Genomic DNA, 13,274 nt, shown 5'->3' with positions numbered 1-13,274 from the left:
AATGTTAACTATGTAATAGTAGTAAACATAAAAATAAGGTAAATTTCCCAACTTAAAGTTTACTGTAAAATAAATACTTTCTGAGATCCTAATGGTGACCACCTTAGTTGGTAATCACATAAGTAAGAAAAATTACTACGATAAAACTAAACCTAATTAACCTACCATACAGAAGTGATTGAGTGATCTACATCCAAATCTTACACATTATACTATAAGGATGAAGTTGCACTTACCATTTCGTACTCCTCAGGATCGGCCACCATGCCCTTAAGGTGATATCGTATACCCTCCTTGGCAATACGGCCGGCAAACTCTTCTCCCGTGCCAGTCTGGCTGCCATAGAACGCCACAAGCGAACGGCCCGATGACTTGAGCTTCTTGATGAACGAGTTCTCTCCTGTCTGCTGAGAGGGTGCCCCCAGCGTTGTCGGTCTGTAAGCCATACGCTCATCAACAAGGAATAGTGTGACAGGTAGAAAATGTACAACAGCAAGGAAGCTCTACATGATAAAATCAGCTTGTGCAATACCGGAATGGTTGAAGAAAAATTGAAAGGTGAATGAGTTATAAAGTTAATAAACAGAAAAAAATAAATACAGAATGAGAGATGGTTCCGTTCTTGAAAATGTAGATTGACGAAAAAGCAACTAAGCATATTCCAAAATATAAAGGGGAGGGGAATGAGATACTGGACTGACAGTGTTACCCTTGTAAGTGAAGTCTAAAAGGAAAGAGAAGAGTGAACATGAGATAGAAAGACAAGCTATATCAAGATCTGAAGAATTAGATATCATAGTGTGTAGAAAATAAATTTAGAAGTTGGGAGATGTCTTTAAATTTCAGTTAAAAAAGATTGTATACTGAAGAAAGTTAAAGAAATTAGTGACACCACCCTTTGACACCCTATATTCACTTTCATGTCTCTACATTTCCAGCTGTCGAGACATTTTCTGAGATAAATATTTATTTTCATTAATTTACATTTCAATTTCTAATCCTGACCTTTTTAACCATGGTCTTAAAGGATATCTTCCTGTCCAACTGTATTTCATCATCTTTCAAATTATTTAAAATGTCACAATCATAAATTGGAAGGGTTAAGTATTTTATTTTTGTTATATTTATGGTTATATTAATTTAAACTTCATATACTTTATAGGGTCCCCATCTCATTTTGTCTAGAATCTGTTCATGTATTGTATGTACCAGACTAAATTGTCCCATGGCATATATCTCGAGGTCTCAGTCTCACATTTGAGTAATACTGATCATGAATTGAATAAAGTACAGATAAGTAATTTACTTGACTTAGGCATATGTGACCTTATTACTACAGAATTTCCTATTGTTGACTCGGGTCTTAATAATGATGATAGTCTCTTAATTGCTTCAACCTTACAAGAATAGTTCATACTTTCAGTGCAATTGAAAGTTAACTCTTTCCTGACTAAACAAAGTTAAAGAAAAATTCTTTGTAAGCTTGAACAGTAAAGACAGAGGCATCAATAAAAAGATTTTGGAACTCAACACAGGGAAACCCCACAGTACTAAGATAATATAAAACAAATCTCCTATTTAATATGTGTTTTTCCATTAATTTAAGCCACATACAAACTCTCCACTACAAAAGAATAATCAAGTTTATCCACTGAATAAGAAAATGTGGACTAAGAAAAGGCAAGTGGCTTTAAACTTAATTTTAAATTTGATATTCCACAATTTTGGTTAGAAAAACTATAGCTATTTCAAATTCACCACTGTCTATGCTTTTCAAGCTCTTTAAAATGAGAAGTCGATTGAAACCACCATACAAAGAATAACTGCTTATATTAACGTAGTAAAACATTAGAGGAAGGACATACATGCTTTATTTACATACTGTATAATATAAACACAACATGTTTTTTTGTGACAAGGGAAAGTTGGTTACATATCTTAACAGGATATTCCCAGTAACAAGAGTACATGGACAAAAACCAGGAAACAATATCTACGTCATCGCATGCTTGAAGGTTTCTGCATGTGAACTGAGGAAGATGATTACTGCCTTCTGCGGCTGGCTGTCTAATGAGGCCTACCGACTAGAACAGACCTCAGATGAACAAGGTCACTCTCTAATGTCTGTCTGTCTGCTAAAGTTTAGTTCTGGCATTCCTTGTGTTATGAACCTGTTTTGGTAATTCCACTGAAAACTTTTCTGTCTTGCGTCACATTTCAGAGTTGCAAACCTGGTCAAAAACAAATATCTCTTACTGCGCATCAGTTGTCATACTGCGCTGTTCCTCGAATTCCCTCTACTGGGTATATCCTGAGCAAATGTAAGATTGTTTAAAAAAAATTACAATTCAATTCATGATTATTCAGTACAATAACTGATAGTGTCTTGAATGAAGGTCAAACTATTAACAACGCTCTTAAACTAACTTTACCACTTTTGAAACATTCAATGTTCAATGTTCTAGAATGAAGCTGAACAACTCAGCAGTAGAATTAAAAGAATTCTCCTCAATTATTATTATTAATGAGATTTCTATACACACTGTTTCTGTCTTCAATATTTTTAAGACCCAACAGGTCTTTACTAAAATCAAGTCATTGTCTGTCGCTCTGTCTGTGCAATAATTCTTTATAGAAATTGAAACTTGGTACAAGGAAGAACTCTATCGATTTCAGGGTCAAATGGCAGTCTGTGCGATAACTCATGTTTTATCAATAGATTACTTGAACCATATAAAATAGCCCCCTAAAGGGGGAATTCTTGTTCTGTTAGATCATTTGATACTTCCTTATATCGGTTTATTACCCAGTGACTTTTTAGGTCAGGAAAATATAGATGCTATATATGTGGCGAAGAAGTTGTCTTATTTTCATTAAACACTTCCAATAACACTATGCTGGTTCAGCTGCGATAATTGAACTTTGTCTAAAATCATATAGATATATGATGCAATTAATTTGGACCAGATATAAGAAAGCGTTGGCGAATCGAACGAGTTTTCTCAGTTTCTTTAATGAATTGGAAATTATATTTTAAATTTAGAAGAATGCCTGAGTACAGATGTAAGTCAAAAACCCAAGATGTTGATGGGTTCTAGGTCAGTAATTAATAACATTATTTATGATAACCTTCTTAAAATTCTGGGCACATCAGAGATAACAAGATTAGCTCATAGAAATGAAGACGATATAGCAGTCAATTATAGTATTTTGAACATGTCACGTAGCATTTCAAAAGAGTACTTCAATGTTGACAAAGTTTTATCTGATGATAACAATGAACATGATCCATTCCCGACTGAATTCCTCATAAATCTATCTGTTACTAACTTGCCAACTGATACCCTAAGCTAGTTATCCCTAAGCTAGTACCCTAGCTAAGTTTTTTAAATAGTATTCTTAGTTAAAGTAGTGTGTTTTCTATAAATGTATATTAAGTTTGTTAATGTGACAAATTTTATAGTTATATTGTTAGGTAAGCATACATTGTTAGTAATAGTATTTAAATTGTATTGTTATATAGTCATAACAACTGTTTGTCTTTAAGCTTTGGAAAAAAATTAAGTCTATTTGTTCTTTTAGTTTAGAATTTTATCAGATGCTGCAGAAAACGACATTTTTTTCAACTATAATGTTAATGCTAGACTCATAATTTTCATTTTAAATTTCTATTTAAATTACAAATTTGTTTTTTTTTCACCTGGCCACAATACTAGCAAAAGTGGCCAGGAAATTTCCAGATGATTTATGTATGTATACAACTATGTAAAAAATAATTTGAAATAAATCATTATTTCATATTCTAGTATCGACTAATATTAGTTTTGATTACAGTATTAGTATTTTATATTTTGACAATGCATTAAATTGATTTACATTGTATACCTGTCAAATTTTTGTGCAATAAAGATCTTCTATCTTTAAATTTATAAATTATAAACTAACCTTAGGAGAAAATGTAATTAGATTTTCTACGAAAGTAGATTATGTTTTGACAAACAAAAACAAAGTAAATGAAAAAAATCATGTTATATACATTAGAAAGTGACACTAAAATACTATTTTTTAACTTAGTCACCATGCGAACGTAGGTACTTATCATAACGGAGAACTAGTTTTTATTCCAGTGTTTTGCCAGGTAGTCACACCATAGTGACCACGTCGTCATAAAGCGCTGAGTCACAATTCACGAGTTTTACCAATTCTCGTCTCCTGTAATGATTTTATCAAGGAGCGAGTCATTATATTTTTCATAAGTGTCCAAAAATGTTAATAAAGCAGCCATAAGCTGATTGTTATGGGTTTCTGTTGAGATTTTCGGTACGCTTCTTGCACAAAATTTATGGCAACCTAACTTCTGCGTAACAATTTCATGTAACAAACTCACTGAAATTTGAGGAAAACTAAGTATTGTGAATCAGCGGCTTTAATCTTCTCATCGACTTTAGAGATAATTTCATCGGTCACAATGCTTGGCCTTTATTCATCATTATGCACATTATTTCAGCCATTTTGAAACCTAATTAACCACTGACGCACTTCACCTTCAGTGACCACATTGTTTCCGTAAACTTCACAGAGGCACCATAAATCTTAATTGGCTTATTGTGCTTAGCTAACAGAACCATATTACACACCGCTCATCACAACTCTCAGCAATTTCTATTGCGTCACACATTTTAAACTGCTATTGTAAAACAACGAGGAGCTCCAATAATATCACTAGCATGGCTGATTAGCCACTGAACAAAGAAATGCCCGGACATCCAAATGGTCGCGATAGCCCAGCCACTAGCTACAAAGCAAAACGTAACCTACTTTTTAGATAGACCTCGTACATTATCAGATGGCGATATAAGAACAGCTTTCAGATGTCAATATGTACATAGGTAGGCATAGGGTTACAAAATAAAAGCATAAGGTTGCGTATTGGAATTTTAGTTACTTGTTCAGTCTTTATTCATCAACCAAGAATTACACTAAAAGCTAAAGCATTCGTTGTAAAACATTATTACTGTATTTCCACCTAAAAAGGATAGGTTACCATACCGCTAGATGTCCTGTTCATGGATATACTACGTCATAGATTCTGAGGTCACCTTTAGATCATCTGTTTCCAGTAGAGCATAAAACAGACTTTCATAACCCTATACTACCTTACAATATATCATATTTTAAATTGTTTACAATATTTCACTTACTGTATCGTGTACACAGGCTTCGAGCTCGAGTCATCCTTACGTTTGAATAGCCACCAGCCAGCGATACCCAGAAGAGCAACGATCAGCACAATATCCAACACACCGAACATGGGTTCATCCTTCACAGGAGCTGCCACAGTTTCCTCTGTGGCCTCACAAAGAACTGCCAACATTCCTGGAACATAGGGTTGGTATATTAGACTCAGAACATTGGCAAACACAATGAACTTGTGATCTAACTTCACAGATATTGCCATAGTAACTCCATCCTTTCCAACAGACCTGCTAAAATTCCTGTTAAACAGAGATATTGTACTGTACTATAATTTTTTTAGTCCAAAACCCATGTTTCTTTGAAATTAAAAACAACTCTTATTTTATTAACTAAGTTGTTATATGTAAAATAAAATGTTTAAAAAATTACTGTATTATACAAAAAAACTATTTTCACCCCTGCAAATACCTTTATAATCAGTGAAACTTATCATATTATATTTATATAATCATATACAATTGTTAAAATATAAAAACAACATAGTCCATTGAACATATTACAGATATGTGTTACAGTACCAATGGACGAATTTACAATCAACTCTAACTACAAGTAGTACTAAATGTCAATGAACAATTACTTTTTTTGCAAAACCTGGGAAATTTTAACACTATTTAAAATATTCCCTGTTCAACAAGACCTGAAGAACTTCCAAGATTTAGAAATTTTTCATTTCAAAATCCTCCAAAAATTCAAAATACCAGACTAGTGCATTCTTTTCTTTTGAGCTCCTAGCTCAAATCTGACTTCATATATGTCTACTAGAATTGAATTTTCTAACAAAATAGTTTCAGTCACTTTTTCTCGTATCTATAATGGTTACGCCAAAATGTGAGAAAAATCTGGGCAATTGTACAGTATTTAAGAATTATTTGTACAAAAAGATGTACCCATGCGTAAAAGATGGAACTTCTACAAATTACTGTAGCTTTTATTACGCAACAGACAGAAAAAATTGAAAAAACAAACCATACTGTCCTATCTATATAAACTCCCTGGCAAACCGTATCATTAGATTCAATTTATCACCTATTTTACCTAAGCCTCAAATTTTGCGAACACTGGACGATGTTATAGCTTCCAGAGGATACTTTTGGAACAAACCAACTTTTATTATGATCCAGACTTGAATATCACTCGTGGAAGTCAATAAACAAACAAAAACTGCACTTGAATACAATTTTGTAATTCTTGAAGCTCTTGCCTGCCCACTCAAGACCAAGAAACAAAGCCACTCTAGAAAGAACACAGTCTATGATGAAGAAACCTTAAGATTACGAAAGGAATTTATCAATGCGCAGGATAAGTTTAATGTCACAGGAAGAACTGAAGATAAATCTGAGGCAAACCAGAAGAAGAAGGCCTATGATCTGAAACTCAGGCGACTTAGGAAGGAAGCTAATGCAGACCACATATATCACGCTAATAACAAAACAAAAGCAGTCTGGAAACTCATAAATAGAGAAAGAGCTGCTAAGAACCAATCAACATCAGACTTGAATCATTTAACAATCGACGGAATAAAAGAAATGGACCCAAAGAAAATCGCTGACCACCTTAACACCTTCTTTGTAAATATAGCAGAAAACACGCTAAAGCAACACCAAATATCGAATGACAACTTACTGTATAGTCCATGCTACAATATAGATACCACAATGACAGAAATGACCCCAACCACAGCCAAAGAAATTAAACAAACAATCCGTTCACTGAAAAGTAAAACCTCCTCGGGTTTGGACGATATTTCATCAAAAATCATAAAATTTTGCGAAGCTGAACTTCTGAAACCAATCCTTCACATCACTAACATATCCTTTATACAGAGCATATTTCCAAAAAACTTAAAACAGGCCAAAGTATACCCTAAATATAAACAAGGAAACAAAGATGAAGCAACAAACTACCGTCCCATTTCACTACTACCAACTGTATCAAAAATAATAGAGAAGATCACTCTTTCTAGACTACTCACTCACCTTTAAGACAATAACCTCCTATCCAATAATCAACATGTCTTCAGAAAAGAAAGATCTACATCAACTGCAATAATAGACCTTGTTGAATATATTACAGATAACCTGGAAGAGGGCAACACCATCACTAGTATCTTTTTAGACTTGAGCAAAGCTTTCGATTGTCTTGGCCATAAGCTCATCCTAGCCAAACTACAAACTCTTGGCGTCCAACAGTCAGCATTAAAATGGTTTGAGAGTTATTTGAACGAAAGATACCAAGTTGTAGAGGTTAAACAGAGAAGAATGGGACAGACCTGTACTGTTAAATCTGAAAAACTACCTATGACTCGAGGGGTTCCCCAAGGCTCCGTCTTAGGACCAGTGTTATATATTTTATTCACCAATGACCTGCCAATATTCTTGGAAAACTACACAAATTCCATCATGTACGCAGACGATACCGTACTACTCTCAGCCCAGAAGGATGTTGAACAGCTAGAAATAAACTCCTACATCTCATTCAATATGGCCCAACAATATTGCAAATACAATGATCTGGTCTTAAACAGCTTGAAAACTAAACAACTCACTCTAGGAACTAATAAAAACTATGTGTCCGAAATCCCTGGTATTCAAGAAACAGAGGACATGAATTATTTAGGAATAACACTAAATAATACATTGACATGGACAAATCACATTGACAACTTATGCCTGAAGCTAAATTCATCACTCTATGCTTTGCGAAGGACCCATGCAACAAGCACTCTTGAATCTACCAAAATAGCGTACTATGCCCTATTTGAAAGTCATCTCAGGTATGGGATAGCAGCATGGGGGGGCACAACTCAATTTAACCTACTAAAAGTCCTCAAAATTCAGAAGAAAGCAATCCGGTTAAAGCTAGGACCTAGAGAAAGCTGCAGAGCTACTTTTAAAGAATTGAATATACTGACAGTGACTTCTCTATATATTCTGGAAACGATATTGTACTGCTTATTAAAAGACTTTCCTCGAAATAGTAATCTTCATGAACATTACACAAGACATGGTCAAGACTTTCCACTACCTCTTCACAGAACAACTGTATTTGAGAAAAAACCAACCTATGCTGGGAAAAAACTTTTTAATGCTCTGCCAGAAGAAATTAAGAAAATAGGAAACAATCACATTAACATGAAGACTGCAATAAAGAACTGGCTCTTGCAAAGAACCATCTACACAGTGGAGGAATTTTACTTATGGAGACTGACAACTTGACAGAGACAAACATGAACTTTTATATTTTATAACTATGTAAACTTCTTGTTAATTGACGCTACTTGTAATCTTAAAGATTATCAATAAAGAATTTCTGATTTCTTATTGGAAATTATATATTAATTTAAACAAACTCTCCAATAATATAAGTTTTAATTTTTGTGAGGTCTTTCGTACTCAATGAGGACAAGGCCTCACAAATATTAAGACTTATATTATTGGACAGTTTGTTTAAATTAATATACAATTTTGTATTCAAAGAAACAGTCTTTTTTTCTTTGAATACAAGTGACTTCTGATTCCTTTTAAATAAAATTGTGGAACCTCATTCATTTAATTCATAATGCTTTGCATTGAATAAAGAAGAAATCTGACTTTGGCTTTAAAATGGGAAATCTAGCTATTGTATACTCCTAATTTTAATATCCAAATATATGTACAGAAGTATTAAATATACTTGTGTACACTGTACATATATTTAATACTTACACAAACTTCAGCAGCAGTAGGGTAATTGAACAATAGCACAGAACATACTTCAACGTGTTAAATGTTTTTCAGAAAATGACATGGTTTTTTGATAAGACAAATTTTATTTTTTTACACCAAAAATATAACCCATTAATTTATATCTTTCATATACATGCTTTAAAAATTGCATATCCTTATCAGCAGCTGCTTTTTGTCTGTAGTTCTGTTTGAAAGATGCACTCAAATACCATCATAAATGCCATCAAATACCATCATAAATTTGTTAAATGGTGCAAAAATCTAAAAATGTGTTTCTAAATGGTTTTAACTATCTCAACCAAGGACTTATTGCACCATATTAAGACTTGCAGTAACTGCTTTAGTTGGCTTGATTGCACAAGCTGGTGAATATTTTTAAGGAGTGATCAAAGCACCTAGAATTCAAAATCAGTAAATCTTTGAAACAAATATTTCAATAGCACAAATGTCAAAATTGTGTAATATTTAATATCTCAAAACCATTTACTACACCCTAATTCACTCACTAATGAGATACATTAAGGACATATGGTGCTACTACGACAAAAATGTTGACAAAATACTTCTGCTGCAAAAAAAAGAGTAATGAGAATTATAAAAAAAGTAAACAGACAGATTTAGTCAAACATATTTTCTCAGAAATGAAAACCTTAACTCTGTATAGTTTGTACCTATTTATGTACAGAATATGCTAAGCGACTAACTGGATCTTTTATAACTAAGAATAGCCATAATTACAACGCTTGATTTAAATTTGAAGTTGATAAACATAATTTGGAATTTTATACTAATAAAAAATTTTATACTGGACAAAAGTTCCTTCAATTATTATCCAATTCTGTAAAATATGAAAAGAAACCTTATTACATTTCAAAAACATTGTAATATACATTTAATGAAGTTTCCTTGTTACTGAATTGAGAAATGGTATAACTTTAATTAATTTAATTGACCATATTTGATGTATGTAAGTTAGTTGTAAGACCCTATTTCTATGCAACGTTTTGTATATAAAGATATTTTGGATTGAATTGAATGACACTTACACAATAGTTACAGTAATAATACACTTATAAAAAAGAGTGAAAAGAAAAACAATTATTTATTAATAAAATCTCAAAATATTACTCATAAGTATTAGTTTGTTTGTTGGAGATGGAGCTTGTATTGGCTACTAACTTAATTACATTTAAAACACATAAACCAATACTTAAAACTTTTATTTTTGTGAGGCCTTTCGATAGCAAAGTATTATAGTGTTCCAATCTGTACACTATATGCATGAATAAAAATAATATTGCCACAATTGAAGAGTTAAAACAAAAACAGTTGGTTATCAGTAAACACTTTTTCTTCTAGAGTGTTCTACTTCCAGTTGTTTCAAACGAACAAACAAGACTAGATCAAATTCCAAGTAAACAAGCACAGAGAGAACTCCTAACACACTGAGAAATTGAATAGGGCTTCAGTAATCTTGACATTCATGAATTCATTTTATTGAATTTCAAATCAAAAGTCTGAAGAATAAACAGGTTGGAGTGGTGAACAAGAGATGAAAAAAACTTGAAGCGCGCAGCAATAGAAGGAAAAAAATCAAAGATCTTAGATTTTTCACCCTCACATAGACTATTATAAAAAAAAAAGGATCGCAATGGTTCAAAAACTTTTATATTTGGTTTTCAGTAACTACTTCTTTTAGTATTATCTGAGCCAAAACAATTTTTTGTTTTCAAAAATGAATATTAGGTGTATGTATATATTGAAACAGAATTTATTCTAATTCATAGTTTTGACTAATTTTACATGGAGGTGCAGTTGTAAATACGCTGCTATATTATTATATTATATGTTCTTTTTATTCTTAAATATCTTTTAGCTCGGTTTTTTTTATTAAAAGTGTAAAAGCACTGATAATTTTGATTTGGGTGTTCACTTACCCACTAGATAACTAAAAAAGACAGCTCACACTTAATTTCTTATAAAAATTCCCATTAAAAGCAGATTAATTTTTAAAATATGGTTAGAATGCAATTAAAAACCTGTGATAAGAAACCATAAACATTGTCTGGTTTTGATAACACCATTACCATTTCCAATTACTCAATTTAAGTAATATATGTATCTAAGAAATATTTATTTTTTATCAAATAAATTACAATTTTACTTAAAACATTAATTTTTTTATAAAAAGATACTTTCTTTAAATTCTATAATAATTTTGATTAAATTTTCACCATGTAGTGTAACATTTATTACAAGAGGCATAACCCTCATATGTACTACAATTTTAAATGTTTAATATTTATTAGTTAAAGGGATTTCATTAAAAAATGCAACTGGAACAAACCGTATCCAAATAATGTTCCAATGAGGATTTCCTAGAACTTCATGGTATTGCAGAAATGAATGGAGAAACACAAATAAATTTGCATTATTAATTATTTTACCTTACCAAAGTCAATATCTTGTGTGCAACGTGTTATGAGATTTTAGTGTTATGTTTAAATTTGCATCTATGAGCAGATCCATTAACACAAACATACGGTTAGAGGTTTTACTCAGTATAACGCAAACTTGTAATCACGAGCATATGTATGTATGTATGTATACGTACTACACTCAACTAGTAGAAAATCAACCCACACACTTACTAAAGAAAACAAACAAATGCTGATAAGAGTGATAAGAGGTACATTATAGATAATGGGTTATATCAGTTAGCCGCCATATGTGCAAAACAAAAGTGTGAATTTATTACTACACCATACTGTGAAGTAGAACTGAAATAATTTTAAAAATCATGAGAAAAAATGAACACCTGCCCTGACTTCTTGAATGACAAAGATCTTTGTAAACGTGTCCCGTTCAAGTGAAGTACAGAATAGATATACTTCCTTGTCCTGAGATACCCACAACCGTGAAACATTTAACCTGACCTGACCTGAGGCAAGAAGTAACAGAATTCAGTAATGAAATCCAAATTCTAGCAGTGTACCAAAATCACCAAGACCAGAATCTCTGTTATATACATGCAGAGCCATAGTAATTGTGTTATGCCATGCCAATCTTACAAACAATCCTAATCAATTTTTCTTTTGTTTTCAGTTTAAAATGACCTTACGCTTTAATTTGGTATGAAATATCATTGCCTAAGAAATGTGAAAATGAAAACAAAACAAACTCCTAATCTCTCTAGGTCTCTGTTTGGATAACCCCATGATGAGAGCATCCCAGAGATTAAATGTTGGTTCTTTCCACAAATCTCAATATTTTTCTTGCTGAACAAATATTTGAGATTTCATTCATAGCAAAACAAACAACTACAAGATAATGAGCCCAATGGAAGAATGTGATAGACCCTTTGACAAAAAGGATGGTCACAGTTTGACTGCTTCCGTACTGGTATTGGGAAGTGAAAATCTTAAATTAAAAATGGGAAAGTTTAAGATTAATCCTTCAAGTGGTCAATAACCGATGACAGCCTACATCATAAACAAGTAACTTCTGATTCCTTTTAAATGAAAAGGTGGAACCCCATTCATTTAATTCACCATGCTTTTCATTGAACAAGGAAGAAATCTGACTTGGCTTTAAAATGGGAAATCTAGTTATTTTATTACAGTAGGCATTGCAATGGATGATTGGTTGGCTAAAAACAAGAGACACGCTAAAATACAAAAATTTGGTTGTTTCATAAGGAATTAGACTTTCAAAAAAATATTTAGTGGTATCTTGCAACCAGGTCCACAGACAAACAGCAGAAGATAGGGATATGCAATTTGGGGTCTTTTCTAATATGTCCCCGCATTCACAAAGATCGTAATTAAAGCGGTTAATTCATTGTCAATTGAAAAGCGGGAAATCCTGAAACTCTGGTTGGTCACTTTTAATCGACGAATCACGAGTTTGGCCACCTCCTACCTATATAAGGTGCGTTTTCCACTCGTCTTATCTTATCAGTAATAAACGCGCGCCGCTTGACCTGGGCAAGCTCGAGTTAATTTTTTTTTCTAAAAGAGCAAGCAGCGCGAAAAATAGTTATTTTGTTTTCTTCTATTTAACACAGTGATTAGTAAGTAAGCCATTTGGCAGATACGAAAATCGACCAACAAAAGCCTGCTGGTAACTCTTCTTTATACTCTTTATATTTTTGTTCTCTTTCTTTTTTTCTTTTTTCCTTAAAATGATTTCACAGCCTAGCAGAAAACATTTGATGAAACAATTTAAATACCATTCTTTTAAAATTGTTAACGTAAATTGTCACATTATGTTTCTTAGTGTACTTTTGTC

At 32.5% G+C, this 13,274-nt stretch overlaps 1 protein-coding gene across 3 annotated transcripts in view; it reads right to left on the bottom strand.

Annotated features, from left to right (window-relative positions):
- The window catches only part of LOC124367681 (NADPH--cytochrome P450 reductase), a 95,065-nt gene that overhangs the window by 38,422 nt on the left and 43,369 nt on the right, over positions 1-13,274 (bottom strand). For 2 of the 3 annotated variants that reach the window (XM_046824700.1, XM_046824701.1), the window contains exons 2-3: positions 5,202-5,376; positions 237-435 (exon numbers count right to left, since the gene is read on the bottom strand). In XM_046824700.1, coding sequence (XP_046680656.1) covers positions 237-435; positions 5,202-5,376 — 374 coding nt within the window. Of the gene's footprint in view, positions 1-236; positions 436-5,201; positions 5,377-11,436; positions 11,566-13,274 lie in introns of those variants that run through there. The other variant, XM_046824702.1, reaches the window with a different exon arrangement.

The sequence above is a fragment of the Homalodisca vitripennis genome, chromosome 8 (genome assembly GCF_021130785.1).
Source record: "Homalodisca vitripennis isolate AUS2020 chromosome 8, UT_GWSS_2.1, whole genome shotgun sequence".
Classification (NCBI taxonomy): Eukaryota; Metazoa; Arthropoda; class Insecta; order Hemiptera; family Cicadellidae; genus Homalodisca; species Homalodisca vitripennis.
Note: the sequence above shows the minus strand (reverse complement) of the source record. Positions and strands in the feature narration are given on the sequence as shown.